General features: G+C 40.7%; 3 protein-coding genes across 3 annotated transcripts; all 3 read right to left on the bottom strand.

Moving 5' to 3' along the window:
* Positions 1–88: 88 nt before the first annotated feature.
* LOC146978280 (uncharacterized) lies at positions 89–3,207 on the bottom strand. The gene is made up of 6 exons (XM_085790958.1): positions 3,023–3,207; positions 1,494–1,636; positions 1,277–1,341; positions 481–660; positions 277–381; positions 89–181 (listed from the first exon to the last, which is right to left on the bottom strand). Exons 1-6 carry the CDS (start codon positions 3,140–3,142, stop codon positions 144–146), a joined length of 651 nt encoding a protein of 216 aa, XP_085647084.1. The 5' UTR covers positions 3,143–3,207; the 3' UTR covers positions 89–143.
* A 5,781-nt stretch (positions 3,208–8,988) lies between these two features.
* LOC146978279 (uncharacterized) lies at positions 8,989–11,646 on the bottom strand. Its single transcript, XM_085790957.1, has 6 exons — positions 11,409–11,646; positions 10,620–10,762; positions 10,211–10,275; positions 9,381–9,560; positions 9,177–9,281; positions 8,989–9,081 (listed from the first exon to the last, which is right to left on the bottom strand). The coding sequence occupies exons 1-6, from the start codon at positions 11,526–11,528 to the stop codon at positions 9,044–9,046; spliced, it is 651 nt and encodes a 216-aa protein (XP_085647083.1). The 5' UTR covers positions 11,529–11,646; the 3' UTR covers positions 8,989–9,043.
* A 5,486-nt stretch (positions 11,647–17,132) lies between these two features.
* LOC146978278 (uncharacterized) lies at positions 17,133–19,766 on the bottom strand. The gene is made up of 6 exons (XM_085790956.1): positions 19,529–19,766; positions 18,755–18,897; positions 18,346–18,410; positions 17,525–17,704; positions 17,321–17,425; positions 17,133–17,225 (listed from the first exon to the last, which is right to left on the bottom strand). The coding sequence occupies exons 1-6, from the start codon at positions 19,646–19,648 to the stop codon at positions 17,188–17,190; spliced, it is 651 nt and encodes a 216-aa protein (XP_085647082.1). The 5' UTR covers positions 19,649–19,766; the 3' UTR covers positions 17,133–17,187.
* Positions 19,767–27,268: the final 7,502 nt, after the last annotated feature.

Raw genomic sequence — 27,268 nt, 5'->3', positions numbered from 1 at the left:
ACCAACCAACCAACCAACCAACCAACCAATCAAAAGAAAAGTTAGAAACAGGCAGTCTCATAAATAATAAAGACACAGACAACACGACTGATGTTTAATCATTTGGTCACTTTACTGTCTTTGTTTCTGTTGAAACAGGTGAGTTACTGTATCCTGATGCCCTCGCCCTCAGCACAGAACTCTGTGGAGAGAAAGAACAAATGAGGAAACCACTTATGTCTGATATCACACATCTTGATATCCCTGTCTGAGCAAGGAGACTTAAAGAGGACGCACCGTTCTTTGCGTCGTACACAAAGTCTGGTTCTCTGTCAAAACCGGTGCAGCTTGCCTGCTGCTTGAACTTCTCAATGTCTGAATCCTTCACTGTTGACTCTTTGCCTGTGGGTAAATGACAACAATAAAGTAAGAGATTAAAATAAAATAAGTTTTCCATACAGTCAAGTATCTTTTTTTTCATTCTCGATTGCTTCTACATACCCAACAGATAAAGTGAGTGAACGTGGACCTCCTCATTTCCAATTGTGATGGTCATGTTCAAGAATTTAGAGAGATTGCCCAAGTTGCTGGCAGTGGTGTTTATGCTGAAGACCAGACAGCTGTCGGAGCTTGGCAGCAAGTGGATGGATGAAGTGGCGTTGAACATTGAAGACAACATATCTGTCAGGGAAATTAAAACATAGGATAGTATAGTGAAAGCTCAACCACAAAGAAAATTGTCGTACAGTTTATCTTCATCATCACATTCTTTGCTATCAGTGTGCAGCAGATTACTAGATTCCTCTTTGCATGTTGACACATCTGTAGGTTTGTCTACAAGATCACTGGGTGAAATCTGTTTCCTGGATTCTTCAAAGTTGTCTTTACATTGTTGTTTGATAGATGTGAAACCACCAATCAGAAATACAGTTGTAGATTTTGGGTCTGATGGGACTAATGATGAGTTAACACCTGACCTGGGGAGAGACTACATAAATGGTAAAAAACAAATTTAACTTCAATCTCTATCTGACAGCTTAGCAGACAGGAAACTACGACACCAAGCATTACTCCAGAGTCACGTTTCATGCAAACTGCAACAGCTTGACATCATTTTCCTCAAAGGTTTTATTCCTGACCAATTATGTATCAGATATTTCATTCATGGCTCAAATAAAAGCTTCGGTTAATTCAATCTTCATAGACATCTAGAGGCATGACACGTGATAAACCTAAATCTTATAATTTGATGGATGTTTGAAACTTGTTCTCCAGAGTGTCAGATGACATAACTCACTGTCTGTTGTAGCAGTGTTACTGTCAATGGTCATATTGACTGTGGAGCCGACGCACTTTCCATTCCTGGAGAAAAGATGCAAGGAAAGAAAGCTTTACGTTCTGATCAAGCTGTGTCTGTTGTAACTGTAATCTGAAAACTGTTCTGTTCTGTTGTAACTGTAATCTGTTCATTTAATTTTAGTACAGTAAGGGGGATCATCCCTCAAATAACTTACATTTTCCTTTCCTCAGTCATTACAAATCTGCTGGGCTTGTCTAATGGTTCACTTTTAAGCCAGGAGCTGTCAGTGATTTTAAGCCATTCGATAAATGCTTGATGGTCACTGTATCCCATGAAGACGTTAAACCTTCCATGCATCTGCAAAGAAACATGAAATCAGTTAGTGACAACAGAAAAATGGTAAATTGACTGGACCTGTAATAACCCGAGTGGTTGCTTTGCTTAGCAATAATACACGCAGACATAGGATACCACGTTTGCTCATTTACTCACAGTGGCAGCTACATATTAGCCTTGTAAACCAGCCTCTCGCGGAAATGCATTTCATTTCATTTCTCGGGAGAGTCTGGCCTCATCCCCATTCTTTTTTTTTTTTAAAGTATATTTTTTGGCTTTTTGCCTTTATTCAATAGTCCACAGTAGAGATAGACAGGAAAGGGGGAGGCAGAGAGAGGGGGAATGACATGCAGGAAAGGTCTGCCCGACAACGTCTGCCCGACGCGGGACTCGAACCGGGGACGCCTGCGGTGAGGACTGTAGCCTCTACATGGGGCGGCCGCTTTAACCACTGCACCACGCACCGCCCCCTCATCCCCTTTCTAAGCGTTTGGACTGAAACCCTCAGAAGGCCGAGCCAATCAGCGTCGCCCGCTGTGATTGACACAGCACGTTGGCCAATCAGGGACCGACTGGTGCAAAGCCCCGTCACTACAACAACTTGCTGATTGGCTGAATGGGGTTGTCTGTCAACGCTACTACCAAAGATATTAAACCGTCTTTGCTACTACCCCCGCCCAGCTCCCGCCCACCCCAAACGCTTTACAGGGGGGATGAGGCCAGACTCTCCCGAGAAATGAAATGAAATGCATTTCCGCGAGAGGCTGGTTTACGAGGCTAGCTACATACATACCTTAGCCGGAACTTTGCATGTGCAACACAACAGGTGTGCTTATTTTACCAGGGCGGGGTAACACGAGCCCACTGCAAAGGTTCCGGGGCGAAGCCCTCTAACGCAGCAGTGATCTACATTCACTCTGCAACAGGACCTATGTTTTTCCCACCCACCCACTCACACACATTCAGGCCCCCAAAATGTACTACTGGCACTTTCTTTACAATTGTTTGTCCTGCATTGTGTTGCAGTACTGAACATTGCCAATTAGAAAGCACTGTGACGTTTGTTTTTCAAAACCTACCACTGCAAACATGTTCCCCAGAGTGGTGAAGCCCAATACATTTTTATAACAGACAAAGACCGGTCTCACAGGGGATGACAATCAGAAGAAATCTGTTTCTGCATAATTTGTATATTGTGCATACAAACGGAGTAAAATGCTCCGTCACCCTTTCAGTGTGTCAATATGATTTGTTCAGTGGTAGCAGTACTTTGAAATTTAAACCATGCCTACACTTGAGTTGCAGGTTATAATTTTAACCTGTTACCCACATGCAATGCTGCTTTGATGCCCCCAATGCAAATGTCTACTGAACACATTCAAAACCTAAGGTCAGAGGAGGGTTTACCATGGAGCTGTCGGCCATTGGCAGAGGCGTGATCAAGGGTTGGCATTCTTCAGGCGTCAGAGCCGAGCTGCACAGAAATAACCCGGCGACCAGGAACAGACTGCTGGATAAACGATTCATGATGATGCTACAGCTGGTCAGCTTTGAAAAGACACGCCAAGTACACCTCACCCAAGTAAAGTAGACTGAGCCCTGCAAAGCCTCTTGGCTTTTATACCTTCTGGTTGGGTTAGAGTTTGGTATGTCTGGATTTTCCCATTATTTACATTTGTTTCCAGTTTTTCCTTTTTCTTTTTTTTTTTTACCCAGAATTAAGCAAGAAGTATTTCACTGTTGGGTTATCTTTCTACCGGTTCAAAGTTCTGCCTATCAATGAGTTACTGTGTATTGAATGACCCTTTGCTGTTAATGCCACAAATACACTGAATATACAGAGCAGTATGACTGCTTTTGTCTGGCCATAATATGATAATACCTAACACTGGTCTGCACTGGGGCTGCAGCTAAAACACAGCAAAATTTATAATAAGTGAAATGCTGAAAATGTTGTTGGTATGAGGAGCACATACGGTTTGGACTGCAGCTAAAAGGTGACAGTTAAGTATGGGTGATAAAGTTTAAAGGGACAACGAGGAGTTTGTATTTGGTTATAAAAAAAGTCTCACATTAATGTGGATGAATCTACGCTACCCACACTTGTTAATGGCTCCATTTTCGATAAATATACCGTTTTGTCTCTATTGTGATTTTGTTATTTTAATTAATGGTGGAAGTGCTGGGCGAGCCGACCAGTGTCAATCAATCAATCAATTTGTTTATTTCGGGCATGTCAATTTAAATCATCGTCAGCACACTTTATCTTAGTTCAAATAATACAATACACATGGCCGAAAGGGAAAGCGGGAGAAGCAAAGCTTATCTAGTCCCGCCCCCATTACCCACAGAATAAAAAATATTTATCATAATCTTTTCTTTTTGCTTTTCTTTTCTTTTTGCTTTTTTACATTTTGATATAACATACTTTTACTTATGACATTTGACATAACATGTTGGCAGCAGGTAGTAAACAGAGCTGAACTTTAGCTCTAGACCAGGGGTCGGCAACCCTCGGCATAATCATTGGCACGCTGGCACACCGCTACCAGCTCACGAGTCAGAGTTTTTTTTTTTTTTTTCGGGCTTTCTGTGCATTTTATTTTGAAAGGACAGCTGGAGCGAGACAAGGGAGGGGCGGAGCGATAGTCGCTCTGGGGAGGGGGAGGGGGAGGGAGGCCGAGGCTACGCTGCCTCCCTTGGCGTAACTCTACTGAGTGTGAGCGGCACGTACGTTCACGTTGCTTTCATGCAGCGGGGAATGCAAGACGCCCGCAGCTCGGTGTATTTAATCAGAGATTCAATCAAGTGTTTCAGTGACGGTGAGCGGCCTGACGCTGCGTCATTAACGCCGCCGCTGCTAGAGTTGGGCTAGACGCACTGTTACCGTACCGATGAGCTACGTGTCCCCTTTTAATCTCCTCTCCTTCAGCCTCACGTTCTCACCCCAGCTGTTCTTTTATCAATAAACCTGACGATGACGCTGCAACACAACTACACAGCTGTTAAATGATTGGCTGCTTGTTTGTCACTCACAGTGTCCAGATTGTCCAGCCAGGTCTGTGAAATGTTGTGACTGTTTCATTCTGACTGATATTCTGGATGCACTGTAGTCTCTGTTTCAGCATTTTCCTCCCACTGCAATATGATATAATAGGCTAAGTTTCTGAAAAGCGGTGTTGTGAATAATGGGAAAATATCTTTAAAATATGATTAGATGTGGGCTATATTAAATGATTTTATCTATCCATATATACAAAAACAACATAACTGGGTCGGGCATGTTGTTTTTGTGTCACATTGTTTTATTGTAGTGGCACACTCATTGACAAGAAAATTTCCTCCCGAGTTTTGGCCATGTCAGCTCGCATTATTGACACGAATTCACGAACTGCTGAGATGTCGGAGCGCATCCCGACCACAGCACCTCGAGTAGTGGCGTTGTCCCCCCTCGCATTGCTCTGCTCAGTGGTGATCTTCCTCATTTTCCGATATTGCATGAAAATTACGCATCCCAGGGTGAACATTCCAATTGTCATGAACGTGAATATGTACACGTCCTCAACATCCTCCACATCCAGTGCGGCAAGGCAGAGGACTCTCCACTTTTCCCATCCATCCAGGATGTAGCCGGAGATGAAGGTCCCGTCCGGGCATTTGGGTTCACCAGAACCTGCACGCCTTGTTGAGAACACTCTGTCAATGGCATTCAGTGACCAGCTCAGCAAATCCATCGTGGACCAGTTGATTGAACTTAGCTTGTCGATTTACAGGACTCAGTTGAATTCTTCTCTGATCTCTCTCAGTAATGTCACAGGACTCAGTTGAATTCTTCTCTGATCTCTCACAGTCATGTTACAGCATGCATTAGTACCCTAATTTATCTCCACCTTGTTGATAGACATTATAACAACATCCTGCTACAAACAACCTGACTTAGACCTTTGACATACAAGTTTCTCTGGTTGAACGTATTGTTTGGGTTCAGAATGTTATTGTTATGCTCCCATGCCATCTCAACACAGTGTCTGCTGATTCGTGTCTCTGACCTTTATCGGCCCTCCTGTGTTATTCTGTACCGGTCAAAAGTTGAATTTACATACTTTCTCTTGAAGACATTCAGTGTCTCTGATTTTTTAACTTCATCTTCTAATGCATTCCATTGCACACCTGTGATCGATAAGCAAAAGGATTTTAACGTAGTTCGAACCTTTCTTTGTCTGAGAATCTTGTTCCCTCTAAGATTATGTCTCCCCTCTCTTTCTAGGAAAAGTATTTGCAGATTGTTTGGGAGGCTTTTATTCGCAGCTTTGTACATCATTTGTACTGTGCGATAGTTTATTAAGTCATATAGTTTGAGTATTCTTGATTCGACGAATAACTGATTTGTGTGTGCTCTATAGTTGGCATAATGCAAGATTCTCAGAGCTCTTTTTTGGAGTATTAACAAGGGATGAGTGGAGCCCATAGACTGTAAAAAGAATGGACGTAGCGTCCGTGACGTCACCCATTGGTTTTGGGGAGTCGTTTTTGTGACTCAAATATGGCGGCCTGAACAGCGCCATGTTGGATTGGCCGGCCGAGAACCCGCCCACTGGCCTCGAAGCAGCTGTCCACGGAGCTGCTCGGACCTGTCACTCAACATTTCCGCGCCCTAATTGGCCAGAATTTTAACCTAATAACAGTAAAACTGTAGAGTTAAAAAAAAATTCACCCCCCTCAGAGTGTGTGCGGGGGTAGAAACTATCGATTGAGACGAAAAAACGTTCTGACACCAGGCTTTTAACATGTTTACTGAGGATGTAAAGTCGGCGATTTTAACATGGGGGTCTATGGAGAATGCTCCCTTCTGACACCAGCCCCCAGAGGAATCCGAGGGGATTGCAGTTTTTTGAACGCGGAAGTGAGCTTCACTTCTCAGACCGACAACTGCCCCCTTGGTGGAGCCTTTATATGTGTGACCCCACACCTCTGCACAGTATTGCAGGTGTGGAGAGGCTAGTGCGCAATACAGCAGGTGAAGTGCTTTTTGATTTATTATTTTTTGTGCTTTCCAGAGTATGGACACACTCCTGGCCAACTTGCTTTTTAAGTGTCTTATGTGTGGTTTCCAACTTAACATGTCATCAATAATCACTCCCAGTACTTTATTCTCATTGACCCTTTCAATATTCACTCCGTTTACTTGGATGTTAATACTCTTATTACAACCTTTTTTCCCGTATAGCATGTATTTACTTTTCCCTAGATTTAGTGATAATTTGTTTATATTAAACCACACATGAAGCTTGGCCATTTCCTGATTTACTGTTTCCACAAGTTGGCTCAGGTCACCCCCAGAACAGAAGATATTAGTATAATCCGCGAATAATATTAATTTCAGAATATTAGACACATTGCATATATCATTTATGTATAGTATAAACAGCTTTGGACCCAGAACTGACCCCTGTGGGACCCCACAGATTAAGTCCAGGCAAGTTGATGTGTTATCACCTATTTTAACATGTTGGGATCTCTTGTGTAGGTAGCTCTTAACCCACTCCAGAACTACACCTCTAATGCCATATCTCTCCAGTTTAGCTATTAAAATATCGTGGTTAATGGTGTCAAATGCTTTTTTCAGGTCTATGAAGATACCTATTGAATGTAGTTTTCGGTCAATAGCGTCAGTAATGATTTCCACAGACTCAGTTAGAGCTAAGGCAGTCGAGTGGTTCCTTCTGAATCCATATTGGCTGTCATATAGCAGTTTGTGTTTGTTGATGAAGTTGTCTAGTCTACTGTTGAAAAGCTTCTCCAAGATTTTTGACAGTTGTGGCAGTATTGAGATTGGTCTGTAATTGGTAAACTCATGTGTGTCCCCATTCTTAAACAGTGGCACAACTTTGGCAATTTTCATTTTGGTGGGAAATGTCCCAGTTTGAAACGACAGATTGAAAATGTATGTAAGTAAGTGTTTCCTTACTTTCGGTTTCGCGGACGCTGCCTGGCGGGACATGAGAATAACGCCGCCGAATCGCCGTTTATGGTCGGAACTACGGCGGTATCTGATCGTCTTTGAACCTCTGACTTTAATTCTTTATGAATGAAAACATTCTTGGCAAGACGTCCGTCTTGCGCCGGTCCAAGAATTTCACCGTGCGCGCAGAGGCTCATGGTAAATGTAATATGAAAACACTTCGCTTTCCAAAACTCCTCGTTGTCCCTTTAATAATTAATAAGCGTTTAAATTTAAAAACTTTGAAAATTCCTACCAAACCAAGCGTATATGCTACAGTTTTGCAACCTTCACCAAAATGTATAACCCCAATACTGCAGAAACTTTTGTACGAATAAACTCAGTACAAATCATTAAGTCCATTATTGGTTTTTTTTTTCAAAAACTCAAAATCTCGGTAGGCCTCGGTTGTAGCCTACAACAACAACCTACTCAGTAGCCTACTACAGCCATTAGACACTGCCTGCCTATCTTAGTGTGAAAAAATTAGAGTAAGGAGGTGCTCCTGGAAGATTGCACCTTCTCTTCCTTTCCTACAAGAGACAGAGAGAGACACTCCTGCTCTGATTGTGGCTTTTTCTGTCCATTCTTTTGACTCTTCTTTATGTGACAGTTGACAGGTCCTGTCACTATGCCTCCGATTGATCATGTGCTCTGGTTACTTGGCCAAAGGGATGTCCCTTGACCCGTGTCCCGTGACTGGCAAGCGTGTATGACTATTACCCGGGAGATGTGGGTTCAGTTCCCGCCCAGGCCCTCTTCACCTTGCCACATTTAGTTTTGTTGTGTCTTTGTCTCCTGCCACTTTCATGTAAGCTTGATATTGCTGTTTTTTGTGTCCAGGACCTTTTTGATTGATCTTTTCCTCGGCTACAATGTAAATGAGGTCTCTATCTCAATGTATTCCCAAATTAACATGAGGGTTGAATGAAAGAAGAAGAATCAGTGATTTGGATTTGATTCGGAAGGCAATGGTATTTGTTTAGATGAGTGACATATGACCTGTCTTCTTATTGTAATGAGAGGAATTTAGACCTTCACATATTCTCTTCAGTCATCTCATTTTAACCAATTTGTAGCTGATGAACAGTTCCAGTTAGACCAGTCCAGAGGGGGATATTCCCATATTTTAATTTCCCATAGTATAAGAGACTGGACTGTTTTTATTTAATGGTCCTCACTTTATAGACCTTCTGTCTGTATAAGTGCTGAACCTATAAATCCACAAAGACAAGAGTCAACCAACCAACCAACCAACTAACCAACCAACCAACCAACCAACCAACCAACCAACCAACCAACCAACCAACCAATCAAAAGAAAAGTTAGAAACAGGCAGTCTCATAAATAATAAAGACACAGACAACACGACTGATGTTTAATCATTTGGTCACTTTACTGTCTTTGTTTCTGTTGAAACAGGTGAGTTACTGTACCCTGATGCCCTCGCCCTCAGCACAGAACTCTGTGGAGAGAAAGAACAAATGAGGAAACCACTTATGTCTGATATCACACATCTTGATATCCCTGTCTGAGCAAGGAGACTTAAAGAGGACGCACCGTTCTTTGCGTCGTACACAAAGTCTGGTTCTCTGTCAAAACCGGTGCAGCTTGCCTGCTGCTTGTACTTCTCAATGTCTGAATCCTTCACTGTTGACTCTTTGCCTGTTGGTAAATGACAACAATAAAGTAAGAGATTAAAATAAAATAAGTTTTCCATACAGTCAAGTATCTTTTTTTTCATTCTGGATTGTTCCTACATACCCAACAGATAAAGTGAGTGAACGTGGATCTCCTCATCTCCAATTGTGGTGGTCATGTTCAAGAATTTAGAGAGATTGCTCAAATTGCTGGCAGTGGTGTTTATGCTTAAGACCAGACAGCTGTCGGAGCTTGGCAGCACATGTAAGGATGAAGTGCCGTTGATCATTGAAGACAACATATCTGTCAGGGAAATTAAAACATAGGATAGTATAGTGAAAGCTCAACCACAAAGAAAATTGTCGTACAGTTTATCTTCATCATCACATTCTTTGCTATCAGTGTGCAGCAGATTACTAGATTCCTCTTTGCATGTTGACACATCTGTAGGTTTGTCTACAAGATCACTGGGTGAAATCTGTTTCCTGGATTCTTCAAAGTTGTCTTTACATTGTTGTTTGATAGATGTGAAACCACCAATCAGAAATACAGTTGTAGATTTTGGGTCTGATGGGACTAATGATGAGTTAACACCTGACCTGGGGAGAGACTATACATAAATGGTAAAAAAAACACATTTTACTTCAATCTCTATCTAGTTTAGCAGACAGGAAGCCACAATACCAAGCATTACTCCAGTGTCACGTTTCAGGCAAACTGCAACAGCTTGACATCATTTTCCTCAAAGGTTTTATTCCTGACCAATTATGTATCAGATATTTCATGAAAGGCTCAAATAAAAGCTGCAGTTAATTCAATCTTCATAGACATCTAGAGGCATGATACATGTGATGAACCTAAATCTTATAATTTGATGGATGTTTGAAACTTGTTCTCCACTGCTGGATGTGAAACTTAAGTGTTGTGTAAGAGTGTTAGATGACATAACTCACTGTCTGTTGTAGCAGTGTTACTGTCAATGGTCATATTGACTGTGGAGCCGACGCACTTTCCATTCCTGGAGAAAAGATGCAAGGAAAGAAAGCTTTACGTTCTGATCAAGCTGCGTCTGACTTTCAAATCTGGGTGATGGAAGGAAGTGGATCTTGAGTTGGGATGGATATAATCAGATTTTGATTCTTGGAGCTTGGTTCATGGTAAACACAGGATAATTCCTCTTTACTACATTTTCAGAATTGATTTTAAAACACAGATAAAGACAAATTCATTGTTTACATTGAAAAATAACTTAATCTAAATCAATCTTGTTTATCCGTTTTTCCAATTCTCTACATTTGTTGTAACTGTAATCTGAAAACTGTTCATTTCATTTTAAGGGGGATCATCCCTCAAATAACTTACATTTTATTTTCCTCAGCCATTACAAATCTGCTGGGCTTGTCTAATGGTTCATTTTTAAGCCAGGAGCTGTCAGTGAGTTTAAGCAATTCGATAAATGCTTGATGGTCACTGTATCCCATGAAGACGTTAAACCTTCCATGCAGCTGCAAAGAAACATGAAATCAGTTAGTGACAACAGAAAAATTGTAAATTGACTGGACCTATGTTTTCTAGTCTCACTCAACGAAAGAAAAATACATGTCACTTCCACCCACCCACTCACACACATACATTCAGGCCCCCAAAAAGTACTACTGGCACTTTCTTTACAATTGTTTGTCCTGCATTGTGTTGCAGTACTGAACATTGCCAATAAGTAAGCACTATGACGTTTGTTTTTCAAAACCTACCACTGCAAACATGTTCCCGTTGGTAAAGAACTTGTTCTTAATTGATTCTGCATGGTTAAATAAAGGTTAAAAAAAAAAAAAAAAAAAAAAATCTGAGTAGTGAAGCCCAATACATTTGTATAACAGACAAAGACCGGTCTCACAGGGGATGACAATCAGAAGAAATCTGTTTCTGCATCATTTGTATATTGTACATATACGGTGTAAAATGCTCCGTCACCCTTTCAGTGTGTCGATATGATTTGTTCAGTGGTAGCAGTACTTTGAAATTTAAACCATGCCTACACTTGAGTTGCAGGTTATAATTTGAACCTGTTACCCACATGCAATGCTGCTTTGATGCCCCCAATGCAAATGTCTACTGAACACATTCAAAACCTAAGGTCAGAGGAGGGTTTACCATGGAGCTGTCGGCCATTGGCAGAGGCGTGATCAAGGGTTGGCATTCTTCAGGCGTCAGAGCCGAGCTGCACAGAAATAACCCGGCGACCAGGAACAGACTGCTGGATAAACGATTCATGATGATGCTACAGCTGGTCAGCTTTGAAAAGACACGCCAAGTACACCTCACCCAAGTAAAGTAGACTGAGCCCTGCAAAGCCTCTTGGCTTTTATACCTTCTGGTTGGGTTAGAGTTTGGTATGTCTGGATTTTCCCATTATTTACATTTGTTTCCAGTTTTTCCTTTTTCTTTTTTTTTTTTACCCAGAATTAAGCAAGAAGTATTTCACTGTTGGGTTATCTTTCTACCGGTTCAAAGTTCTGCCTATCAATGAGTTACTGTGTATTGAATGACCCTTTGCTGTTAATGCCACAAATACACTGAATATACAGAGCAGTATGACTGCTTTTGTCTGGCCATAATATGACAATACCTAACACTGGTCTGCACTGGGGCTGCAGCTAAAACACAGCAAAATTTATAATAAGTGAAATGCTGAAAATGTTGTTGGTATGAGGAGCACATACGGTTTGGACTGCAGCTAAAAGGTGACAGTTAAGTATGGGTGATAAAGTTTAAAGGGACAACGAGGAGTTTGTATTTGGTTATAAAAAAAGTCTCACATTAATGTGGATGAATCTACGCTACCCACACTTGTTAATGGCTCCATTTTCGATAAATATACCGTTTTGTCTCTATTGTGATTTTGTTATTTTAATTAATGGTGGAAGTGCTGGGCGAGCCGACCAGTGTCAATCAATCAATCAATTTGTTTATTTCGGGCATGTCAATTTAAATCATCGTCAGCACACTTTATCTTAGTTAAAATAATACAATACACATGGCCGAAAGGGAAAGCGGGAGAAGCAAAGCTTATCTAGTCCCGCCCCCATTACCCACAGAATAAAAAATATTTATCATAATCTTTTCTTTTTGCTTTTCTTTTCTTTTTGCTTTTTTACATTTTGATATAACATACTTTTACTTATGACATTTGACATAACATGTTGGCAGCAGGTAGTAAACAGAGCTGAACTTTAGCTCTAGACCAGGGGTCGGCAACCCTCGGCACGCGTGCCACGGTTGGCACGCCGCTACTAGCTCACGAGTCAGAGTTTTTTTTTTTTTTTCGGGCTTTCTGTGCATTTTATTTTGAAAGGACAGCTGGAGCGAGACAAGGGAGGGGCGGAGCGATAGTCGCTCTGGGGAGGGGGAGGGGGAGGGAGGCCGAGGCTACGCTGCCTCCCTTGGCGTAACTCTACTGAGTGTGAGCGGCACGTACGTTCACGTTGCTTTCATGCAGCGGGGAATGCAAGACGCCAGCAGCTCGGTGTATTTAATCAGAGATTCAATCAAGTGTTTCAGTGACGGTGAGCGGCCTGACGCTGCGTCATTAACGCCGCCGCTGCTAGAGTCGGGCCAGACGCACTGTTACCGTACCGATGAGCTACGTGTCCCCTTTTAATCTCCTCTCCTTCAGCCTCACGTTCTCACCCCAGCTGTTCTTTTATCAATAAACCTGACGATGACGCTGCAACACAACTACACAGCTGTTAAATGATTGGCTGCTTGTTTGTCACTCACAGTGTCCAGATTGTCCAGCCAGGTCTGTGAAATGTTGTGACTGTTTCATTCTGATTGATATTCTGGATGCACTGTAGTCTCTGTTTCAGCATTTTCCTCCCACTGCAATATGATATAATAGGCTAAGTTTCTGAAAAGCGGTGTTGTGAATAATGGGAAAATATCTTCAAAATATGATTAGATGTGGGCTATATTAAATGATTTTATCTATCCATATATACAAAAACAACATAACTGGGTCGGGCATGTTGTTTTTGTGTCACATTGTTTTATTGTAGTGGCACACTCATTGACAAGAAAATTTCAAATTGGCACTCCATGTCACAAAGGTTGCCTACCCCTGCTCTAGACAGTACATACAGATTACGTGTGTGTTTGCACATGTGTCCATATTTGTCCGTCATGAGTGAACAACAGTCTCATCTTGTAGCTTGGCATGTCACAAAGTCACAGAATGGTCCAATCGACAGAGAGCAAAGTCCAGTGTACTTATTATTTGTTGGGATGGTCTGAGAGTCTGCCTTTTTCTTTTATTCATCCATCTCCTCTGCAGCCTTCGCCGCATTTAACTTCGCCATATCCTCCCGAGTTTTGGCCATGTCAGCTCGCATTATTGACACGAATTCACAAACTGCTGAGATGTCGGAGCGCATCCCGACCACGGCACCTCGAGTAGTGGCGTTGTCCCCCCTCGCATTGCTCTGCTCAGTGGTGATCTTCCTCATTTTCCGATATTGCATGAAAATTACGCATCCCAGGGTGAACATTCCAATTGTCATGAACGTGAATATGTACACGTCCTCAACATCCTCCACATCCAGTGCAGAGGACTCTCCACTTTTCCCATCCATCCAGGATGTAGCCGGAGATGAAGGTCCCGTCCGGGCATTTGGGTTCACCAGAACCTGCACGCCTTGTTGAGAACACTCTGTCAATGGCATTCAGTGACCAGCTCAGCAAATCCATCGTGGACCAGTTGATTGAACTTAGCTTGTCGATTTACAGGACTCAGTTGAATTCTTCTCTGATCTCTCACAGTCATGTTACAGCATGCATTAGTACCCTAATTTATCTCCACCTTGTTGATAGACATTATAACAACATCCTGCTACAAACAACCTGACTTAGACCTTTGACATACAAGTTTCTCTGGTTGAACGTATTGTTTGGGTTCAGAATGTTATTGTTATGCTCCCATGCCATCTCAACACAGTGACTGCGTTTACATGCACTTCAGTACCCCGATTGAAATCGGGGTACTGAAGTGCATGTAAACGCAGTCAGTGTCTGCTGATTCGTGTCTCTGACCTTTATCAGCCCTCCTGTGTTATTCTGTACCGGTCAAAAGTTGAATTTACATACTTTCTCTTGAAGACATTCAGTGTCTCTGATTTTTTAACTTCATCTTCTAATGCATTCCATTGCACACCTGTGATCGATAAGCAAAAGGATTTTAACGTAGTTCGAACCTTTCTTTGTCTGAGAATCTTGTTCCCTCTAAGATTGTGTCTCCCCTCTCTTTCTAGGAAAAGTATTTGCAGATTGTTTGGGAGGCTTTTATTCGCAGCTTTGTACATCATTTGTACTGTGCGATAGTTTATTAAGTCATATAGTTTGAGTATTCTTGATTCGACGAATAACTGATTTGTGTGTGCTCTATAGTTGGCATAATGCAAGATTCTCAGAGCTCTTTTTTGGAGTATTAACAAGGGATGAGTGGAGCCTTTATGTGTGACCCCACACCTCTGCACAGTATTGCAGGTGTGGAGAGGCTAGTGCGCAATACAGCAGGTGAAGTGCTTTTTGATTTATTATTTTTTGTGCTTTCCAGAGTATGGACACACTCCTGGCCAACTTGCTTTTTAAGTGTCTTATGTGTGGTTTCCAACTTAACATGTCATCAATAATCACTCCCAGTACTTTATTCTCATTGACCCTTTCAATATTCACTCCGTTTACTTGGATGTTAATACTCTTATTACAACCTTTTTTCCCGTATAGCATGTATTTACTTTTCCCTAGATTTAGTGATAATTTGTTTATATTAAACCACACATGAAGCTTGGCCATTTCCTGATTTACTGTTTCCACAAGTTGGCTCAGGTCACCCCCAGAACAGAAGATATTAGTATAATCCGCGAATAATATTAATTTCAGAATATTAGACACATTGCATATATCATTTATATATAGTATAAACAGCTTTGGACCCAGAACTGACCCCTGTGGGACCCCACAGATTAAGTCCAGGCAAGTTGATGTGTTATCACCTATTTTAACATGTTGGGATCTCTTGTGTAGGTAGCTCTTAACCCACTCCAGAACTACACCTCTAATGCCATATCTCTCCAGTTTAGCTATTAAAATATCGTGGTTAATGGTGTCAAATGCTTTTTTCAGGTCTATGAAGATACCTACTGAATGTAGTTTTCGGTCAATAGCGTCAGTAATGATTTCCACAGACTCAGTTAGAGCTAAGGCAGTCGAGTGGTTCCTTCTGAATCCATATTGGCTGTCATATAGCAGTTTGTGTTTGTTGATGAAGTTGTCTAGTCTACTGTTGAAAAGCTTCTCCAAGATTTTTGACAGTTGTGGCAGTATTGAGATTGGTCTGTAATTGGTAAACTCATGTGTGTCCCCATTCTCAGTGGCACAACTTTGGCAATTTTCATTTTGGTGGGAAATGTCCCAGTTTGAAACGACAGATTGAAAATGTATGTAAGTAAGTGTTTCCTTACTTTCGGTTTCGCGGACGCTGCCTGGCGGGACATGAGAATAACGCAGCCGAATCGCCGTTTATGGTCGGAACTACGGCGGTATCTGATCGTCTTTGAACCTCTGACTTTAATTCTTTATGAATGAAAACATTCTTGGCAAGACGTCCGTCTTGCGCCGGTCCAAGAATTTCACAGTGCGCGCAGAGGCTCATGGTAAATGTAATATGAAAACACTTCGCTTTCCAAAACTCCTCGTTGTCCCTTTAATAATTAATAAGCGTTTAAATTTAAAAACTTTGAAAATTCCTACCAAACCAAGCGTATATGCTACAGTTTTGCAACTTTCACCAAAATGTATAACCCCAATACTGCAGAAACTTTTGTACGAATAAACTCAGTACAAATCATTAAGTCCATTATTGTTTTTTTTTTTCAAAAACTCAAAATCTCGGTAGGCCTTGGTTGTAGCCTACAACAACAACCTACTCAGTAGCCTACTACAGCCATTAGACACTGCCTGCCTATCTTAGTGTGAAAAAATTAGAGTAAGGAGGTGCTCCTGGAAGATTGCACCTTCTCTTCCTTTCCTACAAGAGACAGAGAGAGACACTCCTGCTCTGATTGTGGCTTTTTCTGTCCATTCTTTTGACTCTTCTTTATGTGACAGTTGACAGGTCCTGTCACTATGCCTCCGATTGATCATGTGCCCTGGCTACTTGGCCAAAGGGATGTCCCTTTGGGTGACTGGCAAGCGTGTATGACTATTACCCGGGAGATGTGGGTTCAGTTCCCGCCCAGGCCCTCTTCACCTTGCCACATTTAGTTTTGTTGTGTCTTTGTCTCCTGCCACTTTCATGTAAGCTTGATATTGCTGTTTTTTGTGTCCAGGACCTTTTTGATTGATCTTTTCCTCGGCTACAATGTAAATGAGGTCTCTATCTCAATGTATTCCCAAATTAACATGAGGGTTGAATGAAAGAAGAAGAATCAGTGATTTGGATTTGATTCGGAAGGCAATGGTATTTGTTTAGATGAGTGACATATGACCTGTCTTCTTATTGTAATGAGAGGAATTTAGACCTTCACATATTCTCTTCAGTCATCTCATTTTAACCAATTTGTAGCTGATGAACAGTTCCAGTTAGACCAGTCCAGAGGGGGATATTCCCATATTTTAATTTCCCATAGTATAAGAGACTGGACTGTTTTTATTTAATGGTCCTCACTTTATAGACCTTCTGTCTGTATAAGTGCTGAACCTATAAATCCACAAAGACAAGAGTCAACCAACCAACCAACTAACCAACCAACCAACCAACCAATCAAAAGAAAAGTTAGAAACAGGCAGTCTCATAAATAATAAAGACACAGACAACACGACTGATGTTTAATCATTTGGTCACTTTACTGTCTTTGTTTCTGTTGAAACAGGTGAGTTACTGTACCCTGATGCCCTCGCCCTCAGCACAGAACTCTGTGGAGAGAAAGAACAAATGAGGAAACCACTTATGTCTGATATCACACATCTTGATATCCCTGTCTGAGCAAGGAGACTTAAAGAGGACGCACCGTTCTTTGCGTCGTACACAAAGTCTGGTTCTCTGTCAAAACCGGTGCAGCTTGCCTGCTGCTTGTACTTCTCAATGTCTGAATCCTTCACTGTTGACTCTTTGCCTGTTGGTAAATGACAACAATAAAGTAAGAGATTAAAATAAAATAAGTTTTCCATACAGTCAAGTATCTTTTTTTTCATTCTGGATTGTTCCTACATACCCAACAGATAAAGTGAGTGAACGTGGATCTCCTCATCTCCAATTGTGGTGGTCATGTTCAAGAATTTAGAGAGATTGCTCAAATTGCTGGCAGTGGTGTTTATGCTTAAGACCAGACAGCTGTCGGAGCTTGGCAGCACATGGAAGGATGAAGTGGCGTTGATCATTGAAGACAACATATCTGTCAGGGAAATTAAAACATAGGATAGTATAGTGAAAGCTCAACCACAAAGAAAATTATCGTACAGTTTATCTTCATCATCACATTCTTTGCTATCAGTGTGCAGCAGATTACTAGATTCCTCTTTGCATGTTGACACATCTGTAGGTTTGTCTACAAGATCACTGGGTGAAATCTGTTTCCTGGATTCTTCAAAGTTGTCGTTTGATAGATGTGAAACCACCAATCAGAAATACAGTTGTAGATTTTGGGTCTGATGGGACTAATGATGAGTTAACACCTGACCTGGGGAGAGACTACATAAATGGTAAAAAAACAAATTTTACTTCAATCTCTATCTAGTTTAGCAGACAGGAAGCCACAATACCAAGCATTACTCCAGTGTCACGTTTCAGGCGAACTGCAACAGCTTGACATCATTTTCCTCAAAGGTTTTATTCCTGACCAATTATGTATCAGATATTTCATGAAAGGCTCAAATAAAAGCTGCAGTTAATTCAATCTTCATAGACATCTAGAGGCATGATAGGCTACATGTGATGAACCTAAATCTTATAATTTGATGGATGTTTGAAACTTGTTCTCCACTGCTGGATGTGAAACTTAAGTGTTGTGTAAGAGTGTTAGATGACATAACTCACTGTCTGTTGTAGCAGTGTTACTCTCAATGGTCACATTGACTTTGGAGCCGAAGCACTTTCCATTCCTGGAGAAAAGATGCAAGGAAAGAAAGCTTTACGTTCTGATCAAGCTGCGTCTGACTTTCAAATCTGGGTGATGGAAGGAAGTGGATCTTGAGTTGGGATGGATATAATCAGATTTTGATTCTTGGAGCTTGGTTCATGGTAAACACAGGATAATTCCTCTTTACTACATTTTCAGAATTGATTTTAAAACACAGATAAAGACAAATTCATTGTTTACATTGAAAAATAACTTAATCTAAATCAATCTTGTTTATCCGTTTTTCCAATTCTCTACATTTGTTGTAACTGTAATCTGAAAACTGTTCATTTCATTTTAAGGGGGATCATCCCTCAAATAACTTACATTTTATTTTCCTCAGTCATTACAAATCTGCTGGGCTTGTCTAATGGTTCATTTTTAAGCCAGGAGCTGTCAGTGAGTTTAAGCAATTCGATAAATGCTTGATGGTCACTGTATCCCATGAAGACGTTAAACCTTCCATGCAGCTGCAAAGAAACATGAAATCAGTTAGTGACAACAGAAAAATTGTAAATTGACTGGACCTATGTTTTCTAGTCTCACTCAACGAAAGAAAAATACATGTCACTTCCACCCACCCACTCACACACATTCAGGCCCCCAAAATGTACTACTGGCACTTTCTTTACAATTGTTTGTCCTGCATTGTGTTGCAGTACTGAACATTGCCAATAAGTAAGCACTATGACGTTTGTTTTTCAAAACCTACCACTGCAAACATGTTCCCGTTGGTAAAGAACTTGTTCTTAATTGATTCTGCATGGTTAAATAAAGGCAAAAAAAAAAAAAATCTGAGTAGTGAAGCCCAATACATTTGTATAACAGACAAAGACCGGTCTCACAGTGGATGACAATCAGAAGAAATCTGTTTCTGCATCATTTGTATATTGTACATATACGGTGTAAAATGCTCCGTCACCCTTTCAGTGTGTCGATATATTTGTTCAGTGGTAGCAGTACTTTGAAATTTAAACCATGCCTACACTAGAGTTGCAGGTTATAATTTGAACCTGTTACCCACATGCAATGCTGCTTTGATGCCCCCAATGCAAATGTCTATTGAACACATTCAAAACCTAAGGTCAGAGGAGGGTTTACCATGGAGCTGTCGGCCATTGGCAGAGGCGTGATCAAGGGTTGGCATTCTTCAGGCGTCAGAGCCGAGCTGCACAGAAATAACCCGGCGACCAGGAACAGACTGCTGGACAAACGATTCATGATGATGCTACAGCTGGTCAGCTTTGAAAAGACACGCCAAGTACACCTCACCCAAGTAAAGTAGACTGAGCCCTGCAAAGCCTCTTGGCTTTTATACCTTCTGGTTGGGTTAGAGTTTGGTATGTCTGGATTTTCCCATTATTTACATTTGTTCCCAGTTTTTCTTTTTTCTTTTTTTACCCAGAATTAAGCAAGAAGTATTTCACTGTTGGGTTATCTTTCTACCGGTTCAAAGTTCTGCCTATCAATGAGTTACTGTGTATTGAATGACCCTTTGCTTGCCTCTGCTGCAGCTAAAACACAGCAAAATTTATAATAAGTGAAATGCTGGAAATGTAGTTGGTATGAGGAGCACATACGGTTTGACCGGAAGCTAAAAGGTGACAGTTAAGTATGGGTGATAAATAATAATAATTTAATAAGCGTTTAAATTTAAAAACTTTGAAAATTCCTACCAACCCAACCGTACATGCTACAGTTTTGCAACTTTCACCAAAATGTATAGCCCCAATACTGCAGAAACTTTTGTACGATTAAACTCAGTACAAATTATGAGGTCCATCACTCTGTTTTTTTCAAAAAATGTAAAACTTATTAAACCAATTTTTCTCAATTGTCACCAAATTTGCTAGAGCATCTTCAGAACGTCCTCCACAAAAATACCAACCGGCGTTTTGATAGTTGAAAAATTGAGCCTGCAGTGCATGAAAATGTACTGTAAACATGTACCATCCAATTCTTTCTAAATACATTTTCAATCTTCCTGAAAAAAGAGTCATGGTTGATGAACTTTGAAAATATCAGAATTTTATCTCAATAACTATCTATCAATAATTTTGAAAACATTTTGAATTCTGCTCTCATGTGAACAACTGGAGTCAATGTAAGAATGGAATTTTTAAACATCAGATTTTCTCTCTTTCTGCAAAGCAGCTTGAATCTTATCTTATCTTATCTTATCTTAGGGTGATCATAGGGTCTTATAATGGTGGCAAGAGTGTTAGCAAGCCTCTGTTAGCAGGCCTACTAATACTTTACATGTTGATGTGTGATTTAAAAAAAAGAAGAAAAAAACATTTGTGTCTCTGCTTGTGTGATTACATTTACTAAATATCTACATACATTTGTATAAATGCAGATTCACTTGAGTACTTTGATTTTTAACGAATGATCGAGACAAAGGTAAATGTACTCTCCTTATCTTGTTAGATTTACCTCCCACACAGATGACCACAGGTTACTGATCGATAGAGTCCAGTCTGAGGTTGCTGTTTCTGGATCCACTTTGACGAAATGCGACGTCAAAATATTGCAAACAGTGTTCGTAGCCAAGTACAGTAGTCCAACATCATGAACAGACAGCAGTTTGATACTGACAGGCCCCATTAGTACTTTTACTTCTCCTACTTGTGATAATACTATACTAGAACAAAGATAATATGGAATAGTTTCTCTTTTGATGGAGTGGTTTTACAACTTTTGAGCAAAGGCCAAGTCACACAAACATCTAAAAGGATAAAATCAATCAATTTCAGTGGGACTGCCTGGACTAGCTCAGTCTTTTGCAAGGTCTGGCTTATATCCAGTTTCTAGTTAAATTCACTGGTGAACAGAAAACTGACATTATAATATAAAGAATTACGCCCATTGTTGTCATCATATTACTGTTTATTTTTACTTATTTATACTCGTTTTTGTGCTGCATTGATCAGTGGAAAAATTATCAGTGAAAATAGTTGTTTGTTATTCATCTCATTATGTCTTTTTCTTATTTGTTAATAAGTGGTCAGGTGTCAGAAGTCGATCAGAGTGGACTGGCTGATGTAAAACCCTCACTATTGTTTATTTTCCAGGGACAAAGACTCCAGACTCACATCATCACTTCAATATCTGTGCCCCTGCATCCCAGAGTCAGCGAAGAAGAAACACGTCGCTTCACCTCCTGTATGTGTTGTGTGTTAATAAACACTAGAGGGAGCCAAAGATAAAACTTACAGTGAACCACAGATTCAGATTTGATACGTTCAATCCAATTTTCTCCCTTCACTCAACTTTCTGTCTCTAGTGGCTTTATTTACCACAATAAAGAGGGAACACTAGAGAAAGACCATCATTTTTTAATTTATCCCAATTTGTACAACTTCAGCTTTGATGCCCTGGCTGGGAGTCATTGCAGATTGCCCCATGACTTTCTCCAGAATCAGGAAATGTTGTGATTTATTGCTGCAGATGACGAGGGTCGACTTATCCCATCCAACATCGACAAGACACTTTTCTCAGATTGATGAATCTGATATCAAAAAAATGAATGATCTCTGTCAAAGTGTTCAGACATAAAATGGAATACAGAAATCTATTGTTGATCTGTATATGACGGGAAAAATAGATTACCCAGTGTTAAGTGATGAGACAGCAAAAAATGAAATTACCTGCATATTAGTTTGTTTCTGTATCACTAACTGATGATACCTGAGGCTTATCGACTCTAACCTCACCTCACTAACAGACTGTGGTGTAGTTTTATTTCTGCAAATGATATTTTTTAAAGGCCTTAGCTGTTCTATAATAATAGTTTTAGGGATTATGGCTTGTGTTTAGTAGGTTTTTATCATGTCACTGTGCCGTTTGTCATTTGCCATTATAATTTGGATATTTTAGAGCTTTAAACTGAGACATCAGAAAAAAACATGAAAATTAACCAAAATTGGTTTCAGTGCAGTGAAAGAAATAAAGTTTTATGTCATGATTACATTTTTTTTTAATGATTATTGAATGCAGCACATTCAGCACATAACTGATAAAACCTGCAGCCACCGAATAAAAAAACATCCTCCTGTTTTCCTCCATTCAGTCCTGTCGCCTCCATATCCTAATTAAAGCAACAGAGTGTGAAAGAGTTAAAGCTTTAAATCCTCATGTGGAAAAACACTGCAGCTGAGTAATAAAGGACAGAAAAAAATAATCATCTTCTTCCAGCAAAAATTAAATCAAAATATAAACTGTGTTACAGGACGGAGGAGCGTCGGTTAGTATTATTATTATTATTATTATTATTAACAAAAGACTAACTGGCAGCTGCTGCCTGCTGCGCTGATGAGGAATTAAAATGAACTAAATAGAATTTAATTAAAGGGTAAATACACCCTCACTGTCTGTCTCTGCAGATTTCAACATGCTGGGTGGAACAGAGCGGTTTTCCACCATCAGCGCAGATCACGCCCACAAAGGTTCGACCGTGTCCCCGAGGGACGAAGTGACATCATGTCTGAGGAAGAGACAAAACATTAAATGAGCACAAAGAAAAAATCTTAACTTTAATTTCTCTCTTTAACTTCAGAGCTGACCTTTCACAAGAGGCCGGCCAGCACTGTAAAACAATAACTGAGGGTTTTACTCGGCCACAGACCCGACAGTCTTTATTTCTATTATTCTACTTTTTCTGCTCATGTAATGCAAGATTTGAAAGTGTGAAGTTAAAAATGGGGGGTTGAAAGACTCTAAAATGCTCTTTTTCTTTGTTATTTTTCAGGATATTCAACAATGTAATATTTCACAAAATTTAACATTTTTTCTCATTGGGGAAGTTGTGTGTGTGTGTGTGTGTGTGTGTGTGTGTGCAAACCTGAACAGTCTTGTATAAAGTACTTAAAGTGACGTTGGTATTTGATATTTACTGTAACTGACATGTCTTTGAGCAAGGTAGCAGTAAGGTGTGTGTGTGTGTGTTTTTTCACTGATCAGGATGGATTACATAAAGAGTTCAGTTCCCTGTGTGTGTGTGTGTGTATTTCTTCTTCGTCTTCTGAAAACCTGCTGAAGGTCTGTGCTGTCTCCTGACTTTTACCTTGATTAAAGAGAGACAGAAAGTGTGTGTGTCTTACCTTATCTAACACCTGTGTAAATGCATAAGGCCTGTGAAGCGATGCGGCCGCCCGAGGGCGAAGCATTTTAATGAAGGAGATGAAACCCTGAGAAGACCTGAGCAGGTTTCTGATCAGGACGACGGAGAGAGAGAGAGAGAGAGAGAGAGAGAGAGAGAGAGAGAGAGAGAGAGAGAGAGAGAGAGATGTTTTGTGTCTCTGTGTTGTCATTTTGTATCTTTGTTTGTTTTGTCTCTTTATTGTTGTTTTGTGTCTCTCGGTTGTTACTTGGCGTCCCTTTTTGTCCCCTTGTTTTATATGTCTCTCTATGGTTGTTGTATATTGTATAATTTTTTGTATATTTGTTTATTGTTGTTTTGTGTCTAATTGCTGTTGTTTTGTATCTGTTTTTTTTTTCAGTGCTTCGTGATTTTTTTTCTCTCTTAACTTGGTCTTTATTGATGAATTCATCCTATTTTGACCCTCCTCTGATTGGCCCATTGCCATAATCCCTATAGTCATAGCAGTAGGTTCGTTACCTTTAATTGTCGGTGCAACCTGTTTTTAGAACGGCGGAGCAGAGCCGCGAGCTGCTCAGAGCTACGCTATGGAGGCTCATTGGAATTCCTGGTTTCCCTCATCAAACTCATCAAATACACAATCCAACAACTCCAAAACGCTGTCATGGACAAGTTGTGACCTGCACATTCACCACGCTATGAGATAATAACGGAACACTATGAGGACGGAGTTATTTTCGAGGTAAATTCATGCAAAACCTCTGATGCACATTCCCATCGGGGGCAGTTTTTTAGCAAGAAGTCTCTGTATTTGCGTCGAAAACAACTCTGTCTCATGACGTTCTGTTATTATCTCATAGCGTGGTAAATGTGCAGGTCACAACTTGTCAACAAGAGCGTTTTGGAGTTGTTGGATTGTGTATTTGATGAGTTCGATGAGGGAAACCAAGAAATCCTCCACACCTGAATGAGGTGAGGTGAGATGAGACAGTGTGCAGGATCAGAGGAGGATCTCGTCTTTAACTGAGTCTCTGTTTCGTCGCTCGTCCCTGAATCTGTTTTCACTCATTGATGAGGCAGTTGATCGATACGTCGTGTAGCTACAAATGACGGCGGCGCTGAGTGGAAGTGTTCGCTCATTCATAATGGATGATGCTCTGCAGGGACTGAGGTCCCACAGCTGCTGAGGAACTGATCAAATATCTGTGATCAATGGAGCTCCCTCAGGTATCAGTGAAAAAAAAAAACACTCACACACACACACACACACACACACACACACACACACACACACACACACACACACACACACACACACACACACACACACACACACATACATTCAGGTTACAGCTGATTTACATTATCGACGCTGGTCCACAGGCAGTTCATTAATATAACACACAGAGGAGAGACGAGCTCAGTAGCTCATCTCCTCAGCCTGAAACACACAGGCAGTGAACCTTTGAAATCATCTGAATTTATGTTTAAATTTGACTTAAGATACGATGTTATCTTCATCTGAGCTACATACTCTATATCTAAACTAACACAGATCAATTTGTTGTTCTCGCGCAAACATTTACAGCAGCAAACCCCTCGACTAATAACACATATGGGAGCTAAAGGAGGCCTGTCAGTGAAACCAGATCTGAGGTTGAGGGCTGGAGACACTTTGACATTTAGAGAGAGAAACATCAGCTTTAAGAGCGAGGCGCTGCACTGCACACATCCTTCAGGAGTGGTTTGAGATCTGAGGAAGACGAGGACCTTCACATTCTCCTCATGTGGGTTCGATCCGTGGTCTGAAGGATCTTCTGGGACCACCTGACATCACTGCTTACAGGACTTAAGCTGCTCACATGTGGAGACAGATCAGGCTCAAAATCAATAAGTTCACACAGAAAGATGCACAAATGTATTTCTAGATTTATATTTAAATGGCTCTCTTCACAAAATATTCGTCATTCAAAAAGAATCCACATAGAAGTCAATACAGCTCACAAACTGATGCACTTACAAATGTCTTGTTTTGAATATGTAAAATGTAAATATATTTACAACAAATACACATTTTAAAAATAATTTGCAAATCCATAAAAAACTTTATGTGTCTAGCGAGATTTTATACACACAGTTGAATTTGCGTCTTTCAGCCAACCACATGACTATAGCCTTTTATTATTACACATATGAATATAATATATTGTCGATTTAAGACAATATTTTTGTGTGCATCAGATATATATTTTTGAACTGTGTTCATTAATAAGTGGAGGACTTTTTGACTGTTATGAGTGCACCATCCGGGTTCTTACAGTACACTGCATTTTGCCATATTGTGAACGCACTTACACATGCCATGTTCCAGGCAGGCTTTTGAACCCGTACAGTAAGTCACGACTTACGACTTTTTAGCGTTCCAGGCAACTCGTAACTTGTGTTTTTCCGACCTGTTACCCGTGAAAGTGCACTGGAATGCCAGTCAAACCCGTAACTTTCTACCCGTGAACTCGTAACCAGATTGATCTGGTATGAGTTCACGGGTCGGAAAAACACCAGTTACGGGTTGCCTGGAACGCACCATAAGTACGGACGTAGCCTATTGGAATTGAGACACAGCACTAGTGTATGCCAGTGCATGTCTTCCTCTGCTCATGCCACCAGATGTCATCTAGCAACAAACAGTCAACAGGTCAGGTGGTTTAATCCATAAATATATACATGTAAATGCTGCCTCTGACGCTGCTGTCCATTGGAACGATGCGTCGACGTGGCCGCCATCTTGGGCAGGGGGAAGCCATGCCTACTTACTGCATTAGTCAACCGATTTTCAAGCCGTTTGGTTTATTATAAATGTCAGACAGAGCCTATATTTATGATTCAAAATAGATTTTTTTTTTCATATTATACATACACTTACATACTCAGACACACACCCACATGCATACATACACTGAAATTTGTCTATGGTCAGAAAGCCCTGCCCAAGATGGCGGCCGTGTTGACGCGCCTGACAAACTCGAATGCGGCATCTACGTGTAGGCCTATATATCTATCAGGCAGGTGGCTGTAATATTCATCAGTGTATAGGCTACTGTATTGTGTAGGCACTTGACTGGCTGATTCGTACGGATCTGAACGACGCAGCATCTGAATCAGTCTGATGGCTACAGGCTCTCTAGTCGTCAGAAGAACTCATTAAAAATGTAATTAAAAAGAGTAAATGTGTTGATACAGAAAAGTGTTTCCAGTCTCCGCCTCTGAAAGTCCTGGTGACAAACTACAACTGCTGCAGGTGTTTGAGGTTTTTTATGGATTTAACAAGAAATTTAACTCAGTGTCGATGATGCCTGTAACAGGAACACATTTCCCTCCCTGAAGCCGTCCGTCACAGCTGACTCATCCAACACAGCACAGTCTGTTCAGTGTGTGTGTGTGTGTGTTTGTGCAATAACTCAAAGTCTTTAGTCTTCTTCCTGGGGATCTAATGGCTCCACCTTTTCCCTTGTCGCCCTCTGAGATAAAACATTTTGTCAGGGTGAAAAACTACAGCTCCCATGAGGCTTTGGCAGTGACCTCACAGAGAGATAATGGTGGAGCGTGGGACAAAACACTGACCTGTGTGACTTCAGCCAAAGACCGGAGCTGTTCAGACTATGAGACTGTGTGTTTCTCTACAGTTTTTTTTTGATTGTTTTATGTGTCTTTGTGATAGTTACATGTGTCTGTGTGATTGT

This window comes from Trachurus japonicus, chromosome 11 (assembly GCF_045865225.1).
Source record: "Trachurus japonicus isolate A0001 chromosome 11, Traja_1.0".
Classification (NCBI taxonomy): Eukaryota; Metazoa; Chordata; class Actinopteri; order Carangiformes; family Carangidae; genus Trachurus; species Trachurus japonicus.
Note: the sequence above shows the minus strand (reverse complement) of the source record. Positions and strands in the feature narration are given on the sequence as shown.